Source organism: Urocitellus parryii, chromosome 7 (assembly GCF_045843805.1).
Source record: "Urocitellus parryii isolate mUroPar1 chromosome 7, mUroPar1.hap1, whole genome shotgun sequence".
NCBI lineage: Eukaryota > Metazoa > Chordata > Mammalia > Rodentia > Sciuridae > Urocitellus > Urocitellus parryii.
Window position 1 is genome coordinate 19,776,585 of NC_135537.1, and position 22,103 is coordinate 19,798,687.

Below are 22,103 nucleotides of genomic sequence, written 5' to 3' on the forward strand. Positions count from 1 at the left end.
ACCTGCTCAAGGTCACAGAGCAATATGTATGTCTGGGATTAGAGACCAGGGCTTTATGACTCCAAAGCCCACCTTCACTGTCACTTATTATGCAGGAGGACTCCTGTCTCCTTCTCCCCTATAACTCTCATCACAGTGGGAAGCTTCTGAACTCTTTATTGTCACTCATTCCAGAATCCTTGATATAAGGCAACTGGGGGACATAAACACGGAGAGCCAGCAGTGATTGATATTTTAGTTTCAAAACAGAATTTCTGTTCAACTAAACAGCAGACACCGCCACAGAGTAGAAAACCAGGGCACCTTAAAATCATCATAGTTCAGTAAAACCTCAACTAGAAACCACTGAGTTTCAAAGTCCTATTAATAACAGAACAAGCAAGAGAAGAGCTAAGAGGAAACACGGGCAATACAGCCAGTCCCTCCATCCCTTGGTCCCGGTCCCTCGGATTTGGTGGGAAGGGTGCAGACAGTAGCAGGCACTGCCCCCACCCTGGGTACAGGCCCCCCTCTGTTCTCTCAGGCTGTGTCACCTCATATCTAATGACTTCACAGCTTTGGGTCTCTGATGCTCCTTCTGAAAGCAAGATGAAGAGGTCATGACCCCATTTTGTAAGGAAGTTCAGATGAAGTAATCTAACAAGAGTGCTTAAAGGAACTTAGTTTGCAAATAAAAGGCGCTGTTGTTGCCTTGATCAGATCTACAGGATGCCCTGCAGACCTACCACCAAGGAGAAAGAGTTGGCTCTCATTTCCCCAAATCGACATCCTGGTCTATCTTTAGTGAAGTTTTACAGAAGGTTCTTCACCCTGACAACTTACAAATCCTTCTGTATGGGAAGCTATAGGTTGAAGTCAATGTTGATTTCATTCATCTAATCTCTACTAATAGAAATATAAAGGATTTATTAATAGCCTAGTGACAAAGAGGTTAGGGTCTGGGGTCCAGCTGTTATTTTACTGAAATGAGCTTGGATAAGAGATTTAGCTTTCCCTGTCACATTTTACTCTTAAAACAGACAACAACAGCATCTAATTCAGAATTGTTATGACAATTAAGTAAAGTGGATTAGTCTGGAAGTCTGATACACAGTCGGCAATCAGCAAATATCTGTTGTTAGGATCTCAGAAGGAAAGTAGCAAAAGGGACACATCTTGCAAATCTTTCATGTATAAATTTAAGAGATATCCCAAATAAGTATTCTGCTGAAAAGAATGTAAGAACTGGGGCTAGGGCTGGGGGTCAGTGGTAGAGTACTCGCCTAGCACACATGAAGAACTGGGCTTGGTCCTGGACACCACATAAAAACAAAATAAAGGTTATTGTGTCCACCTACAAGTAAAAGACAAACAAAAAAGAAAAAAAAGAATGCAGGAACAAAATGTCAATACTAAAAAATTAAAATAATTGAAAAAATGAGCTATAAACAAAACCAACTATTCATATGGTTTCTCTCTCTCTCTCTCTCTCTCTCTCTCTCTCTCTCTCTCTCTCTCTCTCTCAGAAGCTAGGGACTGAGCCCAGGGCCTCAGGTATGGTAGGCAAGTGTTCTACCAAGTTACATCTCTACCTCCAACTTCTAATGTTATTTTTAAAAAGGTATCTAAAACTTACAAAATTCACAAAAAGCCTAGAAAACAAGAAAAGTGCATAAAATATACATGCTAAAAATAACAGATAGAATAAGTAAACAGAAATGTCACTTCCAAAAGTCCTCAAGTTTGTTCCAGGTGTGTTCCAGCCACCAGAAGGGACTGCCAAGGTTTGCTAGGAGGCAGCTAGGTCATCCAAGGTTAAGTACTTATTAAATTACTTTTTCCTAGTTCTAGTTTCACAAGCAATTTGAAGAAATAAATTTCCTTAGATATTATGACACTGAATATTAATGACTGGAAAGTTAAGTGCACACAGAAAAAGCACAGCAATATTGAAGAACCCATCAAAAAGTTCACGCAGCTGGGTACAGTGTCACACGCCTGTAATCCCAGTGGCTTGGGAGGTTGAGGTAGGAGGATCTCAAGTTCAAAGCCAACCTCAGAAAAAGTGAGGTGCTAAGCAATTCTGTGAGACCCTGCCTCTAAAAAAAAATATGAAATAGGGCTGCAGATGTGGCTCAGTGGTGGAGTGCCCCTGAGTTCAATCCCTGGTATCCAAAAACTCTACCCTTGCTGTTCCCCTGCCTGGGTCACCTTCCACCAGACATCTGCAAAACTCATGCTATTCAAATGGCATCTCCCTGGGGACATCTTCCTTGACCCCCCCCCTGTCTAAAACACCTCACCACCTTCAGTAAATCTACTTTTCTTTCTAACAGTGACAACCACCAGCATTATGCTTCATTACCTTTTGTGTGTGGCAAGGTGGGGAGGGAGGTGCTGGGGGTTGAACCCAGGGATGCTCTACCATTGAGTTATATACCTAGCCCTTTTTATTTTATTTTATTTTGTTCTGAGAAAGAATCTTGTTAACTTGATGAGGCTGGCCTCTAAGTTGCAATCCTCTGACTTAGCCTCCCAAGTTGGCATGTGGCCACCAAGCCCAGCTCAGGGAACATTTCCAGTGCTTGGCATGGGGTAAAGGCTCAACATAGATCTGTTAAATAATCAATGAGTAAATATATTTCCTGAAGGCAGAGAGAATATTCGGATGGTCCAGAGATATGCATGTGAATATGCATACATAGGATGAGAGGAGAAGCAACAGAAGGTGAGGCTGGAGTCTCTTTTCTAGAAGGCGTCAACAACTTGAACTCTTCTTCTTGTTATCTTGCCATCGTGATCTTCATGTTATCAATAAAAGCTGACACCAGACATTTTCACATTTTTTTTTCCTTATAAGGCTGGGGATTAAACCTAGGACTTCATTTCATGCTAGAAAGCACTACACCATTGAGCTATAGCCCTAACCCTTCTTCTAGACTTTTAAAATTGCTGCTAATACTTGTCCTAAAGTGTGGATATCCAGATTCAAAGGATAAGCTGCAGGGAGAGGGCATGAATGGCTTTGGCAACACAGAATCATAGTTTGAAGTTATGGTATCTAAATATCTAATACCTCTTAGAATTTTACAAATGGAACCAAGAAAGTGAAAGAAAACAACATCAAGTAGAAGCTCAAATATTCCAATAGAGGTGCTGGTGGATCCTTCCAGGGAGATGAGATGATTTTCTATACTTTAAGTTAAAAAATAAGTGACTGAAGAGCTAGTGCATATTGGGACATAAAATGGTAAGACAAGCTGGATGTGGTGGCACACACCTGTACCCTAGTGCCTCAGGAGGTTGAAGTTCAAGGCTATTCTTAGAAAATAAAAAATATAGCTCAGTGGTACAGCACCCCTGGTTCTATCCCTAGTACCAGAAACAAATAAAATATAACACCAACCAAAAACAGTGAGACAAGACCAGCACAGAAACAGGCAAACAGAAGTCGGACAGAGCACATAGCACAGGAAGGACAGATTTGAGGGTGGTCATCAATACTGAGCTCACATCGGGAATGGCTGTCAACCATGGGGTCTTCCTATGTCCCAGACATCTGAGCTACACACTTGGGATGTGGCATGGCTTCTGATTTCTGCTTTTTTTTTTTTTGGTGGTACTGGGGATTGAGCCTGGGCTTTGCACATGTTAGACACACCTGCTACCCCTGAGCTAAGTCCTCTGCACTCCTGTCTCTAATGGTTACCCTGGGGAAAAAAACAAGATAGGTAGAATGAGGAAGAAGCCATAGAGTAGCAGGTCAGCTCAGAGACAGACTCCTGGGGGTTCAAGATCCAACAACAGAATCCTTTTCAGAAGAGCAGAAAGATGATCATGGTGGCACTCACCTGTGATTCCAGCAACTCGGGAGACTGATGCAGGAGGACCACAAGTTCAAAGCCAGCATCAGCAAAAGTGAGGCCCTAAACAACTCAATGAGACCCTGTCTCAAAATGAAATATAAAAAAAGGGGATGTGACTCAGTGGTTGAGTGCCCCAGGTTCAATCCCTGGTGTGTGTGTATGTGTATATATATAAAAGAAGAATAGAAAGATGATTCCTGTAGACATCATGCTACTTGAAGTTCTTGCTACTTCAAGTATCTCTTGATGAGCCCTGATCTTCCCCTGCCCTTGACTCTGCTTTTCTAGCTAATTCCAAGCCTGAGCCTCCTGCTGCTACAGCAGCATTCCGCTTCACACATGGTAAAGGGCACCGGCCTCACCCGAAGGGGAGCGCCAAACCCCATCCTTTGTTTTCACTTTTGGAGTTTTTGTTAAATTGACTTAAATATAGAAAAGATGACTTCATTCTTTATTAAGAATCTCATGAAATCAACTTAATTTCTGGCAGAGAAAAGCAAATGGGTGATCACATTTTCTCCTCTTAAAAGGAACAGTTATGTAACCAGCCCCCGTGGAGCAGCCAGGCTGAAGTCAACAGAAGGAAAGATGGAGACCGCCCTGCTTCTCTCTACCAGGCAGGATGACAGCTCGGGGTCCCCACACACTTACTTCTCATACAGCCTCTGTCCTCGCATGAACGCCTTCACCTCATTATCCAGCGGGAAGGTGCCATCGTCCTTTCTAAAGCGGTAGAAGAGTTTGACATCCTTGAACTCCTTATGCTCGTCACACACTGAAACACAACATGCACAGAGAGGCAAATGAGGAAAATGAATCACTCTGTATTTAATTACTCAAGTGATGTAAGTTGCTAAGTAAGAATCATTTCACTTCCCAATTCTGCAAGCACACAAATGGCTACTGTATGGGTAAATACATGCACAGCACTTAGCACGATACCTGGTACACAGTAAGTGCTCAGTCTGACTAGCTATCATCATCATCATCATCATCATTATTATCTATTAAGAGGTTCACAAAATTCATCATTTATTCTACACACTCTTCTTAAGATGATATTGAGGCAGACGTTAGCCTCAAAGAGCGCACAATCTAGTGAGACAGAGAGAAATGGCAGCATGGAGCTAAAACATGGTGTGACAGGCCATGAAGGGGAGAGGAGAGTCAGGCACAGTGGTGCATGCCTGTAATCCCAGGGGGAGGCTGAGACAGAAGGATCACAGGTTTGAGGCTAGCCTTAACATGTTCAAATTCAGCCTGGGCAACTTAGTAAGACCCTGTCTCAAAAAACAAAACGAGCTAGGGATGAGGCTCACTGGTAAAGCAACCCTGTTTTTGATCCCCAGTACTGGAAAAAAAAACAACCAAACAAAAAGGAGGTAAAGAGAGACCAGTGCCCAGGAGCCCAGGACCCCAACTTTGGGGAAAGGAGAGCCCAGGACCCCAACTTTAGGGAAAGAAAGCTCCCTTGAAAAGTCTGTACATGGAAATCTGAAGAGTAAGTAGTAACTGGGCAAAAAGGAGGGGGCTTGGTATCCCAGCCCGGAGAAGAGGAGCACATGCAAGGGTCCAAACCAGGCTGAGAGATTTCGAAATGTGTTCATGAGGGTTAACTGAACCATTGAGAGAAATGGCAAAAACATAAACAACCTGGATCTCCATCAACAGAGGAATGGATAAGTGTACGATAGCAGCAAAATGAACGGATATAGTACTAACATGAGTGAATCTCATAGCGTATTGTTCAAGTCACAAAAGAATAAACATGCATTCTTATAATGGCTCAAAACACTTAAAACAACATGACACGCTACTTAAGAGATGTATACATAGAAAGGAAAAGTATAAAAAAGTACATGGAAATAAGCCAATACCTCTTGGCAGAAGGACAGGAATGCAACTGGGAAGAGGTACACAAGAGACAACTTAAAGTAATATATGCATTTCTTTTTTCTTTTTCTTTTTGCATTTCTTAAATTCATGAAAGATTTAGCCCTATTTTTCCTCTCAAGTCAACTTGACTGTGGCCACCTCACTCACCATGATGAATAATGCCCCGGTCTGCTAATTTCTGCATGAGCTTAATTGCCGTCTCTCTATCGGAAGCCTCTTTGTGTTCAATCAGCCAGTCAATCAATTCTTTTGCAACAAAACAGTTTGGGTAGGTTTTGAGATGATGTCGTCTATCTTTAATGACCTTTTCTTCATGCAGCCTGAGTCTAGAAAAAAACAATGAACAATTTACTTTAGGAATTTGGAAGACCACATGAATAATTAAACCAATCCCAGAGAGAAGTTAACAAAACAGAAGCTCTAAATGCATCCGAGTGGTACTAAAATATCTTCATGTCAGTTGGTGATTTCCATACTGTCAGAGCTCAAAGGCTCCGGGAGGTGATTCCACCCTCATATCTAGGGATGATACAGGTAAATGTGAGAAGAAAAAACCACAAGGCCAACCTACAACTCTCCAGCCATTCAGGAGATCAAAGAAAGCTCTTTATCTTCTACTTTACCTTACTCCCTTCCTCTTTCTCCCTCTACTTCTGATGTTATTGGTTCAACCCACCAATAAAAACTCTAGAAACCTATTGAAACAAGGTACTTTCTCTCCATCACAAATTGCTCAGGGTCCACCATAATTTCACTCCTCCATTCATATAACAAATACTCATGAGTGACTACCACCTGCCTTTTAGGAACTTTGAGGCAGCAGACTCATGCACCATTAAATACAGAAGAAATGAAAGGCTGAGGCAAGGAGGATCCTAAGTTTGAGACCAACTTGGATAACACAGTGAGAACTTGTCTCAAAATTAAAATAAATAAATAAATAAAAAGGGTTGGGGATGTGACTCTGTGGCGAAGCTCCCCTGGGTTCAATTCCTGGTACCCAAAAAAGGTGGGGGAGGGAAATGTTTCAAACAATTTTGAGCACTGAATTCAGAAGTTCATGAAACCAACTGTTGTGATTAGGACAGGAAGTATCCCCAGAAGCTACTGTTAATGCAGGAACATTCAAGGTAAGATGATTGGATTATGAGAACTGTAAACTAATAATTCCACCCTAGATTAAATGGACCGACGGGTGGTAACTGTAGGCAGGGGGAGGCATGACTGGAGGAGGCAGGTCATCAGGGATCTGCCCTGGAAGGGTGCATCTTCCCCGGGCCCCTTCCCCTCTCTTCCTTTGCCTCCCAGTTGCCATGAGCTGAGCTGCTCTTCTCTGCTAGGCCCTTCCGCCATGATGTTCTGCCTCACCTTGAGCCCAGAGCAGTCTGAGGTCCATGGACTGAGGCCTCTGAAACCCTGAGCCCCAAATAAACTTTTCCATCTCTAAGTCATTCTTGTCAGGTATTTTGGTCACCGGCAATGCAAAAGCTAAGACCCTGCCTAACCTTGATTTAATTACATGAACTAATACATTCCTTTATGCTTAAGTAAGTTGAATTAGGTATCTAATACCAAAATCATCCTAAAACATCCTCCAGTTGAATGGTTTGATGGCTCTGTGGCATTGAAAGTTGCGAGAAACTGGTGCATTTAGAGCTGTCTGTTCCTGCACCCAGTCATCCCAGAACTTCCTAGAGTCAGATAAAAGGTCTTTCATTCTCTGGTCTCCTCCTGTGTTCTGCTGTCATGCAAATCACTGTCCTTGTTCCTGAACTCCAACAGTTCCCTTAATCTCCTGCTTCTGTTCTGCCAGGGTCCTCTAAGCTAGCTGGTGTAAAAATATTTATGTAGAACTCAAAGATTTTGAGCAAAAGCTTGACATGAACATCTAGGAATAAAGAGAACAAGCACATCATGCACGGAATGTATGACATCTATTCTGGTCACTAAAAGGCTGTTTTGTGTACTTTATTACTGATCCTCGGCTAAGGGCTAAAAAACTGAGGGTAAATGTTAATTGTGCTTAATTACTTCACAATGCTCTATCATTTGTAAATTCCATATTTTAAAAAATCTTTTTTTTAGCTGTAGATGGACACAATATCTTTATTTTGTTTATTTAGTTTGTTTATGTGGTGCTGGGGATTGAACTCAGTGCCTCACACATGCCAGGCAAGCACTCTGCCACTGAGCTACAGTCTCAGCCCCCCACCATTTGTAAATTTCTATCATCTAAAAACTAGAAGTCCAGACATATTAGTAAGACTGGCTACAGAAAGGGCACAGCAATAAATCTAATAGAAAAAGAGATGAGGGTGTCAGTAATATTAGGAAAACATCAAAGAGGAGGAATCTAGTAGGCCCAGAAAATATGCTTATAAAATAGTAGTGGTGGAATAGCATTGCCAGATTTAAGCAGGAAAAAAATCTAGGAAACTCAGTTAAATCTGAATTTCAGAGAAACAACAAATTTTCATACAAACATATCCCAAATGTTACATGAGACCTACTTATAATAATAAAAAATACCCTATTATTCACTGGATCTTCAATTCAAATTCTACTAAGTACCCTGCATATTATCTGGGATGTGTCTTATTAAACATGGAAGCTGGTATATTAGAATGTTAGAGGGCACTCTTGTGTCTTCAGGGCTTTCTCCTCTAGGGAAGCTACTTGTGAAAATTATGTAGAGTACTTGACTCATCATGTTTATCTGATTCTTCCAGAAAATACTTTGGTCCATGTGCTTGGGGCCAGACCACAGATTTCATGTGCTGAGGACAGGGTACGAAATATAAACTATAAAGATTATAGATTATAAATTATAAAGCGGATGGAGTGAAATCAAACCACAGAATCTTATTCAGCCAAATAGCTGGGTATTGTGGCATGAGCCTGTAATCTCAGTGACTCTGGAGGCTGAGGCAGGAGATCAGGCTCTCCAACTTAGAGAGACCCTGTCTCAAAATGAAAAATAGGGTTGGGGATGTAGCTCAGTGGTAGAACACTCCTGAGTTCAAACTCCAGTACTGGGAGAAAAAATATGCAATTAGATTTTACTGCTTTCCTTCTTCGGCCACTTTTAGCCAAAATTTTGCTATGCTTTACTTTTAAAATTATCTGGCTTAATTTGTTTCCCTCTTGGGTGCTAGAGATTGAACCCAGGGGTGTTCTACCACTGACCTACATCCCTATCCTTTTTTCGAAACAGAGTCTACACTAAGTTGCTAAGGCTGGCCAGGAACTTGCAATCCTCCTACCTCAGCCTCCCAAATTGCTGGGATTAGAGGCATGCACCACCATACTGAAGCCAGAATTAGACAGGCAGATAGGCAAGGGTCAGATCCAGAGAATGGAAGATTTGAAATGTTAATTCCTTCAGAGCCCTTCCTCTACCCTATCAAGATAACCTGCCCCAGCTCCAACCTTTTGCTAAAGTATCCTGTCCCAGGCATTGCCCCTCCCTACAGGGAGTTATAATGTCGTCAATTAATGAATCCTGGGCGCTCCATATGGACCTTCCCCTGTCCATCTGCTTCTCACCTTTTGGCCACTCCACCCAGCATCTCCTGGCTTAGTCATGAACAGGAAGGAGAAAGATAGAGGGAAGACAGCAGGAGAACAAGGAAGCCTAGGACACATAAAAAAGACAGAATACCTAGCTTCTTGGGATACCAGGATACCAGCTATGGCCCCCTCCTCCCTCCTGGGAGAAGTCTGTTACTCTTTTTAAATAAGCCCTGCTTTATATGCTTGCCTCAGCGTGCTTCTCTAATGTTATACTTCAACATGTGGGGAGCAGGACTCATCACCAGTAACTGGCGGTATCAATACCAGGTTTTAACTCTATAACTTTTTAAAAACATCAGCTAAGGAAAAAAAAAAAAAAAAAAGAAAGAAATTCCAGGAGTGACCAGGGAAGGCAAGTGGGCTCTCACTGCTTAGGAAAAAAAGAAAATCAAAAACAGGAAAACCTGAGTTTTCTGTCTTCTGATTCAGGGCTAGTAGAAAAGGCAGTGAAATATAGCTCAATGGTAAGTACCCAGGTGGTGCTGGGTTCAATCCCCAACAACACACACACACACAAAAGAAAGAAAAGAAAAATTAACTCTCTGTAATCCCAGAGAATCAGGAGGCTAAAGCAGGAAAATCACAAGTTCAAGGTCAACCTTGGCATTTTAGCAAGACCCTGTCTCAAAATAAAAATAAAAAGGACTGGGATGTAGATCAGTGGTAGACATCCTGGGTTCAATCCCCACTGGGTAGAGAGCAGCTCAAGGTGGGGAAATGACATTCTTTCATTTTGAGATATCTTAGGAAGGGGTCAAGGAGGTGTCATCTGTCTCTCATTAGAACAGAGATTAGGGAAAAAAGGACATATCCAAAGTAGGGACAGAACTGCTTGTGTTAAACATAAACATAAACATGATGAAAAAAAAGAGCTATGCAAAATTGAATAATAATTCACAAAGATTAAAAAAGGAAGAGATCATGCAATAGATTAAATAAGAATCTAGTCTGAAAGAAAACAATTTAGGAAACCAAAAGAAATGACCCTATTCTGATTAAAAAAAAAACTGAAAAGAACATGAGTTCAGTAAAATAAGAACTCAAAGATGAAATTAGTATGAAAAGAAATTTTTAGAGAAAAAAACTGCAGTAAGATCATCATTGTTAAATGAATTACAAACTGCAAGGACAAACAAACTACATAGCTAAAAAATGAAATTCTGATTGAAAAAAAGACTTTAATAAAAGAAGGGGGGAAAACAAAGAAATTAAAGCAGGTAGAAATATATATTTTAGTATAAAATTAATTCCTAATATTTGCTCAGTATACTCAAGTTTCAGGAACCAACTCAAATAGCCACCTTCATATTAGATCTAAGGAAGGTTTGGGTATTTCAAGAAAAAAAGAGACTGCCCAAGTATTTCTTGGCAAGCTGATGAGGCTCAGTTCTTTCTTGCAATAGGTTATGTTTTAGTTATGGGATGATGTTTCTGGAGGTATAGACCCGGAAGACCTCTGGGAAACCATTCCATATAGCCCTTTGTTCTTTTCTGGGCACACAGGTTTAACCCCCAAGGGTCGTTTCAGCAAAACAAAGACTTGGACTGTCAGTAATTCTGTGACAATCAACTTTCAAGCATTGGAGTTCTACGCATCGGTAAAACAGAGATACTGGTGCCCAACTATGTGGTAGACACAGCTGAAACTGCTTCATGGGCATTGATCCTCGTGACAACTCCTGAAGGCAGGTAATTCTAAACTACAAATGGTACCCATGTAGAGCTGTAATTATTAGTTAAAAAAAATAAATGGGCCCTAATTTTAAAAAAAAAGTTCACATAAGTGTGCTGAAGTCATCACATGAATCCTTCTAATTAATTCGGTGACAATGACAATGAGTAATTTGTTTAACATGCACAGAGTGGCAGAATGCAAAACATTAATTCTTAGACATGATGTCTGTCAGGAATCCAAGAATAATGAAGACCAATTTACTTAGAAATTGAAATGTGGAACAAGCTTCCATATAATTTGGAGGAGGAGGAATAAGTTATGAGCCAAGAGAGGAGTTTTAGCTCCTGTAAAGTTTCCAAATTAAAAAATTATTAGGTAGTGTTTATCTTTAAATACTACAGAACAGAGCCTTTCAGTTACTGTCCTTTCACAACCCCTGAGCCTGGAGCCCTTCTGGAGAAGTCTGTATGCCTACTGACTCCCATCCTGCTCAGTGGGACAGGGGTGGCACACTCCCCCTCCTGCACCACCAAGCCCTGGTACATTTCCATGTTTACAAAAACTGAGCAGAAATAAGATGAAAGAGAAAAAATTTTAGATCCAGGATATTGGCTATATGAACACTGATATTTTTAGACAAGTTACCAGGGGTTTAAAAGTGCTCAATAACTGTGCTACCATCTTTTTTTCTTTTATAGTCAGAAACACAGAATTCTGAAAATGAGCACTGAAATTTGCTTATCACAAATTGGGTGTGGTAGTGCACACCAGTAATCCCAGCTATTCAGGAGACTGAGGCAAAAAGGATCATGAGTTCAAGGCCAGCCTGGGCAATTTGGTGATGCCCAGTCTCAAAAATCAAAAAAATAAAAAGGGCTCAGGATGTAACTCAGTGAATGATAGAGCATTTGCCTAGCATGTGCAAGGCCCTGGATTCCATCCCCAGTACTGCAAAAATTAAATTAAATTAAATTAAAAACTATATCTCTGCTTTTTAGAGTAATTGATTTCCCAAGGTTTACTACTAGGGCTGGGATGTAGCTCAGTGGTAGAGTGATTGCCAAAGTTTTGCTCCTTATCATTTGTTTTAAAAAGAAAAACATTTCCTTTTACTTGAACTAAACTTCTTTCAAATTTTCACAACTTTTCAAAACCTGAAAATACACATCTCAAAGAAAGGGAGAGAGTAGCCATATTTCAAAGCCTTGTTGGAAAAGACAAATTTCTACAGAGCAGAGCCTCTCATGAATAGCACTCTTTAGTGCTCAAAACACATGCTCATTTGTCTGCATAGGGCAGGGTCTAAGTGGAAGAGCCCTTGACCTCTGGTGGTCCCTGTACACATGCACAGGCAGGACAATGGGAAGGCCCAGGGTACAAGATGCTCCCCAGTCCAGCTTACAGTCATAGGTACACCAAGCCCAAAGACCCCTTGCCAGATTTAAACCAGAGTTGAGGTTTTCAAACTCTATGCCATGGCATATTTTCTTCAGGTGAAAACTTCCCCAAACAGTAAATCAAGAGCAAGGCGGGGTGCTCTGGTTAAGAGGCAGCTCTGCTGTCCAATCCAGAGTATTGAAGCCAGAATTAGACAGGCAAGGGTCAGATCCAGAGGATGGAGGAATTGAATTGCTAATTCCTTCAGAGCCCTTCCTCCACCCTTATCAAGATAACCTGCCCCTGCTCCAGCCTGTTGCTAAAGTGACCTGTCTCAGCGATAGTCCCTCCCCATAGGGAGTTGTTAATTATGCCCCATTCCTGCCCAGATAACTCCAATTTGGCCCCAAAGCCCCATGTGCTTCTCACCTTTTGACCATCCCACCTGGGCATCTCCTGGGCATAGTCACACACACAGGAAGGAGAGAGATAAGGGGAAAAGGGAAGGAGAAGAGGAGAACAAAGGTCTAGGACACATAAAAAGGCGAAACACCCTGGCTTCTTGGGATACCAGGATACCAGCTATGGCCCCCTTCTCCCTTCTCCCTTCTGGGAGAAGTCTGATACCCCTTTTTAAATAAACCCTGCCTTATATGCTTTAAATTCTCTAATGTTACACTTCAACGTGTGAGGGAGCAGGACTCGTCACCGGTAACTGGCAGTATCAGTATTCCCTGGTGTTCTAACACACCCCCTCCACAGCCCCAGAATACCTAGAATTTGTGGAACAAAGGTTAAAAATAAAACAGAAGAAGTTGAGGAAGTCGAGGAAACCAGACCATTAGGAATGAGGCGCAGTGGCCCAAACCTGTAATCCCAGCAACTCCGGGAAGCTGAGGCAGGAGGATCTCAAGTTCAAAGTCTCAGCAAAAAGTGAGGCACCAAGCAACTCAGTGAGACTGTCTCTAAAATACAAAATAGGGCTGGGGATGTGGCTCCGTGGTAGAATGCACCTGAGTTTAATCCTGGTACCAAAAAAAAAAAAAACGGGAGACAAGGTCGCTGAAGCTTCCAACAAGGGGTGGTCAGGGACAGCAGGCTCTGGAGTGCCTTGGTTCCTTAGAGGGTTCCAGTTTCTCTTTGGAGCCTTGTGCACCTTTTAATAACCAGGACACAACCCTGCCCCTCAGATGGTTAAGTGAGCCTTGACTCTCTAGATCCAAAATTCACAGTACCCAGGATCCAAGCAGCCCCTCCTCTCACCCCAGGTCCCTCTGAGGCTCCCTTGCCTTGCCTCTTTCTCACCTCCCGGACACTCTTGACTCTTCACACCTTGAGCATGAGGACACCATGCTTTAGAATACGCCCTCTTCCCACCTTCAGCAATTCAAAAAAATCCTACTAGCTCTTCAAGGGTCAGCTTTCCAAGGGCACCTGCTCTGTGAACATTGCCCCACACCAGGAAGCAGCCTTCTTTCCTCTATTCTCCTACAAGGTATTTTAGTGCCACTGTAGAGCATTCATCCCACCATATTACAGATATATGTGATCATGGACAGTAGGGGACAATTGCTTATTTGTTGCTGCAATTCCAGTGCACAGGAAATGGTAGGGGATCAATCCTGGATGGGAAAATCAATTAGCACATACTATACTCTCAGCACCGTGGGAAGCATAGACAAAATAGTCTTTGGACTAACAGAGTCCAAAGCAACCCATACTCAACACACTGGGGAGAAACCCAACTCTGTTTTAGTGGCACTTTTTTTTTTTTTTTTTTGGTATACGGGGGATGGAACTCAGGGACACTTGACCCCTGAGCTGCATCCCAGCCCTATTTTGTATTTTATTTAGAGACAGGGTCTCACTGAGTTGCTCAGGGCCACACTAAATTGCTGGGGCTGGCTTTGAACTGGAGATCCTCCTGTCTCAGCCTCTGAAGCCACTGGGATTACAGACATGAGCTATCACACCCAGTTTGGCTGCATTTTCAATCCCCTTGATTATGGAATTTAAATCAAAAAAAGAAAAGAGGCGGGCATGGTGGTGTGGTGTGCACCTGTAATCCCAGTGGTTCATAAAGCTGAGGAAGGAGGATCACAAGTTAGAGGCCAGCCTCAGCAACTTAGTGAGACCCTAAGCTTAACAATACCCTGTCTCAAAACAAAATATAAAAAGAACTGGGGATATGGCTCAATCATATGCACCCCTGGTTTTAATCCCAGTACAAAAGGAAAGAAAATGAAACCAAACCAAACCCCACCATCCCATCCTTCATCTCCGACAGTTGGTTCATAGGCTTTAGATTCAAGGTGATTCTGTAATATTCTATTCCGGTCCAGCTAACCAGCTGCTAAAATTGCATCAGACAATTTCCTCTTTCAGCCCTAGGAGAACAAACATTACTGAGTGCAGGGTGTTAATAATACCTACAAAATCACTGTCCATCTGATAAGAAATGTGGAAACTGTTTTTCAAAAAATAGCTCACAGAGAAATGCAGCAGGCTGCGGGACCCAGAAAACAGAGGGGAGACTGAAAGCACATATTCTCATTTAAAAACAGTGTCCTAAATCTCAGCCAAAGTCAACATTTTGAGTTAAGAACACAGCAAACAGAACAGAGAGCCTTGTGATGTGGGCAACAGCCCCAACACAGGTGTGCCTTAAGCCAAAGCTATTGTCCTTTCCACATGTTCTGCCACAGCCAGTAAGTGTCCTTGGGGACCTGAGAACCCAGAGAAAGTCACTCTAAGTCATTATCCTTGAAAGGCTCTGAGCCTAAAAGGACAAACGAAAACAGGAACAAATGAAATTTAACACAACTCCATTACCTTTGGGATTCATTTTATAATTAAAAATTTAAATTATCCAAATAAATGCTCACAGTAGAGAAAAATTCAACACATACTAAATGAAAACTAAAAGCCTCCTTCCTGGATTATTGAAGCCAGTAAACTAGCAATAAACTGATCATTGTTGAAGCTAGCTGACAGGAAAGTGTGCTTATGTATACTGTAGTATCTACTTTGATATATGACATTTTCCTTCCTCTCCACCTTCCAAAAAAACCCTGATATTAATTGTTGCTTATGTAATTCTGCAGAAATCTGCTATATAGACACACACATATGGTTTGATAAGTATATTTTTATATGAAATAAGATCATAATGCACATTTTGTAGTATTGCTTCAAGAGACTGCTTGAATGCTCCCAGCCTGACCAGAACAATAGAACACGGACAGGAATGGGAAGGAAAGAGTACAGAACTGTAAACAGAGCATGTGTGACTCTGGTGAATCAGAAGGAACTGGTCTGGGACTACATACACACACACACACACACACTAACTCACTCACAACAGGCTAAAAGTGGCAGTACCCACTTCGCTTATTTATTTAGCACACAGGGGCACTCTACCACTGAGTTCTGTCTCCAGCCTTTTTTTTAATTTTTGGTTTTTTTGAGACAAGGTCTCACAAAATTGCCCAGGCTGGCCTCAGATTTGCCATCCTCCTGCCTCCGCCTCTTGAGCTGCTGGGGATTACAGGTGTGTGCCACCATGCCCAGCTGCAGTTCACTGTTGTAGAAAATGTTCATGCCAAACATTCCACTAGCAAATCCTTTTCAGGAGGTTGTAGGCAATTGTTCTGTGAATGAAGAACAAAGCCAAAATCAAAGTTCTACTCCAAGTCCTTCTTTGTGTGAAGTCGACACAAAGCAAAATCCCCTATGAGCTGTCTCAGGTCATTGCAATGCATCGAGATGGCAAACACACCCAGAAAGGAATTTTTATTCCAAATCTCATATAACACATAATCCCTTCTAAATCATGATGAAGGAGTATCAGCAGCCAAAATAATAGTAATATGCTGCATCTGGATGGAGCCATACACCACCAGAGCTGAGCCTCACAGGAAGGCAATGTCACGCTCATCTGATAAAGAGGGGAGTTCAAAAAAGTTAAGAGACTTGATCAAGTCACATTTTAATAATAAGAGATCAGGACTTGAACCCAGATCTTCTGATTGCTATGTTTAAAGAGCTTTCAGGTCATCAACTGTTTGGTGGTAGGAGCACCTGTTTGGAGCAGTGCTCGAAAGAAGAAACATTCTAGGTATGTCCAAGTGCCATAATAAAAATGAGAACTTACGCAATTTACACATCACAGACAATGCCACCAATATATAGGTCACACTCAACAGAAATGCCTACAAAAGAAGTTATCCCGCTATCCTCATGTTTGCATCCAGAGGATGTCATATGATTAACATGACACTCCAGGGGGCAGGAAATGGGCAGAGGATTAGACCATTCAGAGAGTTGGTCAGTTCATGTGAGACATCTGCTTCTCAATGATGTTTGCCTACAGGCTTGTGAGGCCTTTCTAATCTCTGACCTCATTCTTGAGACAGGGTCGGGATGGGAAGTTCTCTAGGTCAGCTCTCTTTATCGTGGGTTAAACCTGTGATTTTCACTTATTCTTTCTCCACGTGAACTCTTTCTCAAGAGCTCTCTCCTTCTGAAGAAACAAAAGCACACCATATCTCCAGGTCTGATCTGTCCTCTGATGAGTCAGAAGAAATGTGCTCTTCCTGCTCATGAAGCACCTTTCCAAGAAGCACCAAGAATTTCTGTTTCACAAACAGGCCATTATTTGTCTACACACCTCGCCCAGGAGCATTAGGCCTCTAATTGCCATCTTACAGGTGAAGAAACAAGTCCAGAATGGTTCGGAGAACTTGCTGAAGACACAGCGTGACTCACAGGACCAAGACTGGTTACAGTGTCCATCAGCCCTGGCGGTCTTGGTAAAGGACAGGGCAGCGTTCTCCACTCTTGGCCCCTGTCCCTGTTGTCCCTCTCTGTCATGAAGGGATGCTTGTCCTGACTTCTACAAACACAGGTGAACTATGTTCTCTTAGAGCAGGGTTTCCCAAACAGCAGGATACACTGTATCCCTCCCTTCACATGGGGTTCCAAGATCTGACAGCCAGCCAAGAAACGGTCCTGCTCAGGTGACAGCAACTGGGGGAGAAGAAAACTAAAGTTCCCAGGTAGGTCTAAGGGGCTCAGTTACATTAGTAAACAAAATAACTTCTGCCTTCCTCATTCACTATTCATTATTCACACAGAAGCAGTGCTATGGAGCTGGAGAGCCAGGGTTCAAATACAACTTCCATCCATTATTCCCTCTAACTTTGGACACCAGAGTTCAGTGTCCCTTCTTGGTGACTGGACTTTCTCATCTTTAAAATGGGAATAAGAAAGCATGACTCATAGGATTATAGTGAGGAATAAATGACAAACTATGTAGAATTCTTAGCACACAAGATCATCTCAATAAATATCAACTCCCATTACAGTTATTATTATGTAATATATATTTAATTGTCTTTTTTGCTGCAAGCATATAGAAGTCCCTAAATATGCATTTTGGTGATTTTGCAAAACAAATGTAGTCATGAATCAGGGAAAAATCAGGGTGGGCTAGTAATTACTGAAGAGTCTGGCCTCTTTTGATAAAGAATTAGAAAGACAGCCCTGCTAATGGAGTGGCGGGTTAAATCCAGGGCACTGGAGGTGAGGGACTCCTTGCTCACTCCCTACAAATAGGTTGAGACCCTCTCTTCCTTGAGACTTGCTAGTGCCAACCTCATCTCTTCTTTTTTTTGGAGGTACTGAAAACTGGGGGCATTCTACCACTGAGTAACATCCCCCACCCTTTTTATTTTTTATTTTGAGATAGGGTCTTGCTACCTTGCCTAGGTTGGCCTCAAAATAGCAATGCTCCTGTCTTAGCCTCCAGAGTCACTGAGATTATAGACCTACACCACCACACCGGAGGCTCAACCTCACTCTTCTCTGAAAACCAAATTGATAATTAAAATCACTTAAGTGTTTTAACTGGAAAGAACTGGCAGGCAAATCCAGATCACGCCTTCCCTCATATTGGTTTTTACAGAAGGGAAAACTGAGATTTAGAGAAGTTCGGTGACTTGCTCAAGTTTTCCCAGCTGGAACTTAAACCGTGGGCTCCTGATTGATTCCAGAATGGGTCAGTGTGCTCCACAGTTGCACTGTGGGAAAGGAGCCCCCTGAGCTATTCTTCATCCAGAAGTGGCCCACTGAGAAGAGAGCTGGCCTGGGCTCGGCCTGTGGCAGCCTTTCAGGTGATTTCTGGTGGCATCCAGAATACACTCATTCTTCTTCTTTTTTAAAAAAAAAAAAATATTTTTTTAGTTTTAGATGGACACAATATCTTTATTTCATTTTTTTATGTGGTGCTGAGAATCGAACCCAGTGCCTCACACATGCCAGGTGAGCGAGCTACCACTTGAGCCACATCCCCAGCCCCAGGATGCACTCATTCTTCAACAACATGCTGCCTCCCAACCAAACGATTAGTGGTGGAAACTGGAAACCTCTTCCCAGAGAAGACAGTACCTCAGGGACTATTTTAGACAAAGGAAAATATATAGAAAGATCAAGTACAAAATATCATCAGATACCTAAAATGTCATCCAATACATCCCACCACTACCACCATGAAACCTGAAAAACACAGGCAAGCTGATCTGGACTGTCAGCACTAGAATCACCTCAAGGGCTGGTTGAAACAAGGCTGGGGGAGGGGGGACAATGGGGACACAGCCTACTTTTCTAATTCAATAGGTCTGGGTGGGCCCAAGAATATGGGTGCCTGAGTGAGGAAGATTAGGGACCACACTTTTGCCTATCCCTGGGTTGGGATCTCACAGAGCCAACAGTTGTGTTGAGGAGTCAACAGAATAAAAGAATAATGGGACCCAGGTGAGAGGCTGAGCCCAAAGAGTGGCAAGTTCAAGGCCAGCCCGGGCAACTTTGCAAGGCCCCCTATCTCAAAATAAAAATAAAAAGGGCTGGTGGAGCTCCCCAGGGGGCAATTCCCACTACCAAAAAAAAAAAAAAAAAAAAAAAAAAAAAGAAAGAAAGAAAAAAGAAAAGCAGCAGCCTCAGAAGAATAATGGGAAATGACAGGGAGGAGGGAAGCAAGGTGAAGTTGAGCAAGTAAATCTAAGCCAGGCAGGGTGTGGTCAAGGACACACCCGCCCCACCCTGCCGGCTTGCTTCCAGGAACCCAAGTACCCCTCTCTGAGAACCAGAACCTGTGGCCCAAGGCCCACAGACCAGTGAACTCAATTCAGAACCAGGTTTATCCTGCTTTTAGGTCCCCTCCTTTTAAGTGCATTTCCCTACCTGCTTGCTTCTTCTTTGGGCAGTGGCCTGGCCTTTCCTTCCAATAAAAAGGCATAAAGGTTTTTGGGTTTTTTTTTTTTTTAATGTTCTTTTTTTTTATTATTGGTTATTCAAAACATCACAAAGATTGCAGAATCACATCAGTTACACATCCACATTTTTACATAATGCCCTATTAGTAACTGTTGTATTCTGCTACCTTTCCTATCCTCTACTATCCCCCCTCCCCTCCCCTCCCATCTTCTCTCTCTACCCCATCTACTGTAATTCATTTCTCTCCTTATTTTTTCCCATTCCCCTCACAACCTCTTATATGTAATTTTGTATAACAATGAGGGTCTCCTTCCATTTCCATGCAATTTCCCTTTTCTCTCCCTTTCCCTCCCTCCTCATGTCTCTGTTTAATGTTAATCTTTTCCTCCTGCTCTTCCTCCCTGCTCTGTTCTTAGTTGCTCTCATTATATCAAAGAAGACATTTGGCATTTGTTTTTTAGGGATTGGCTAGCTTCACTTAGCATAATCTGCTCTAATGCCATCCATTTCCCTGCAAATTCCATGATTTTGTTTATTTTTAAGACAGTGTTTTAAAAATTGGTGTGTAATTATTAAGACAGTTCTCTGGTTGAGGAACATAAGCTCACTTCTATACGAGGTGAATAGTTACTCAGCTGGTGTAACTAATGGCAGGTATTGCACCTTTTCCCATTTTGACAGGGGAAGTTTAGAATAGGAAGGCTCTTCATTTCGAAGGAAGGAGCTGTCCCACTGGAAGGCAAAGATGAACCCAGGGGAAGCCAGGCTCAGGAAGCTGCCCTGACCGTGGTCCATAAGTGGGCAGAAGAGAAGGGGTCAGGTAGAGTGTCATTTCTGGGAGGAGTCGGGACACCTGAGCCATAGTGGGTGCAGTTTTTATCTAGGTACCTGAGCAGTCTCTTGGCATCTAGATTGGTCTCTCCAGTCAGGACCCAATTCATTTCCTGATCTGGAAAATGAGGAAGTTGACTCCATGTATCTCGAAAATCTCTTTCAACCCGTAACTTCTGTGTTTTCACAGACACCCTGATGAGCCTCCAGGGTAAATTCTCACAGGATCAAAATAGAACAGAGAGTTTTGGGCACATTTTGTACTGAAAAGATCAACCACAAACCACAGGGCCAGGAAACACAGAACAGCAAATTTCATTTCCTTTGGGCTTCCAAACAAGGATGAGCGTATTAAAGGGAATCTTGTGCTAAGCATGCTGTGCAAACACCGTGTAGGGTTACCATCGTCTATTTTCAGCCCCCAGGACAGATGCTAAGGCTGCCAGAGTGACACCGGCTTTGGGTTTTGCACATTTTTTTCACGATAACACACAAGGTTTCTCAGGATTTAAAAATATTCTGAGTCTTCAAAAGTGTTATCAGTGACATCTGTATCTATACTAAAGGTGGCTTTTGGGTAAGGAGCTTGTAAAAAATATTTCTCAAGCAACATACATTTATTGACTCCCAACTGCATACCAGACATAGCTTAAAAAACTGTTTATGGTAGACTAGTTTCTGTAGTCTGAGGGCAATGGAACTGAAACAGGTGTTGTTTTTTCCACATGAAATGTGTACTCTGTATAGAGGCAGTATATACTATATACTATATACAGTATATATGTCTCCAAAATAGGTAAAAATCTATCCCACATTATTTTTCCCCTATTTCTTTTCTCTGTCTTAGCCAAATGTCTCACCTTCTGCCTTTGTCTCTAAATGAATGGTTTTTTGTTTGTTTTGTTTGTTTGTTTTTAATCTTTGCTACTGGGGATTAGACTCAGGGACACTTAAAAACTGAGTCACATCTCCAGTGGTTTTTATTTTTTATTTGAGACAGGGTCTCACTAACTCGCTTAGGGCCTCACTGAGTTGCTGAGGCTGGTCTCAAACTTGTGATCTGCCTGCCTCAACCTCCAAAGTCATTAGAAACACAGGTGTGCACCATTGCACTCGACTTCTAGACTTCTGTTTCCTTTTGAGGACATTTTCTTTTTTTAAAATTTTTTTTCTTTAGTTGTAGATGGACACAATCACTTTATTTTATTTATTTGTATGTGGTGCTGAGGATCGAACCCAGTGACTTAATGTGCTAGGCAAGTGCTCTACCACTGAGCCACAACCCCAGCCTCTTGGAGGACATGTTCTTATGTCACCAAATTCAAGTTCACTTCAACCTCCTTCCATTGTCCCGTCCTTCATCTAACCAGCAGGATGCAATTTCCAGTAGGATCTATTTTCTCCAGTGCTCATTTTTACCCACGTACTGTTTTGTATTACTTTACACTTCTTTGCACTAATTCTCTCTTCAACTATATTACAATTCTTTCTTTTTTCATATTTTGCCAGAGCATCTGGGATAGGGCTAAATGACACCAAATAAAAGGGTTGGGGTGTCCATCTTTGTTTAATGCTGACCAGAAACAACAGCACGGTACAGAATGTACCTGGTCCTAGTGTTGGCCCTCTGGCAC

At 42.1% G+C, this 22,103-nt stretch overlaps 1 protein-coding gene across 1 annotated transcript in view; it reads right to left on the reverse strand.

Moving 5' to 3' along the window:
* The window catches only part of Deptor (DEP domain containing MTOR interacting protein), a 136,243-nt gene that overhangs the window by 85,589 nt on the left and 28,551 nt on the right, over positions 1 to 22,103 (reverse strand). The window contains exons 2-3 of the mRNA XM_026393861.2: positions 5,889 to 6,067; positions 4,497 to 4,620 (exon numbers count right to left, since the gene is read on the reverse strand). Coding sequence (XP_026249646.1) covers positions 4,497 to 4,620; positions 5,889 to 6,067 — 303 coding nt within the window. The remainder of the gene's footprint in view (positions 1 to 4,496; positions 4,621 to 5,888; positions 6,068 to 22,103) is intronic.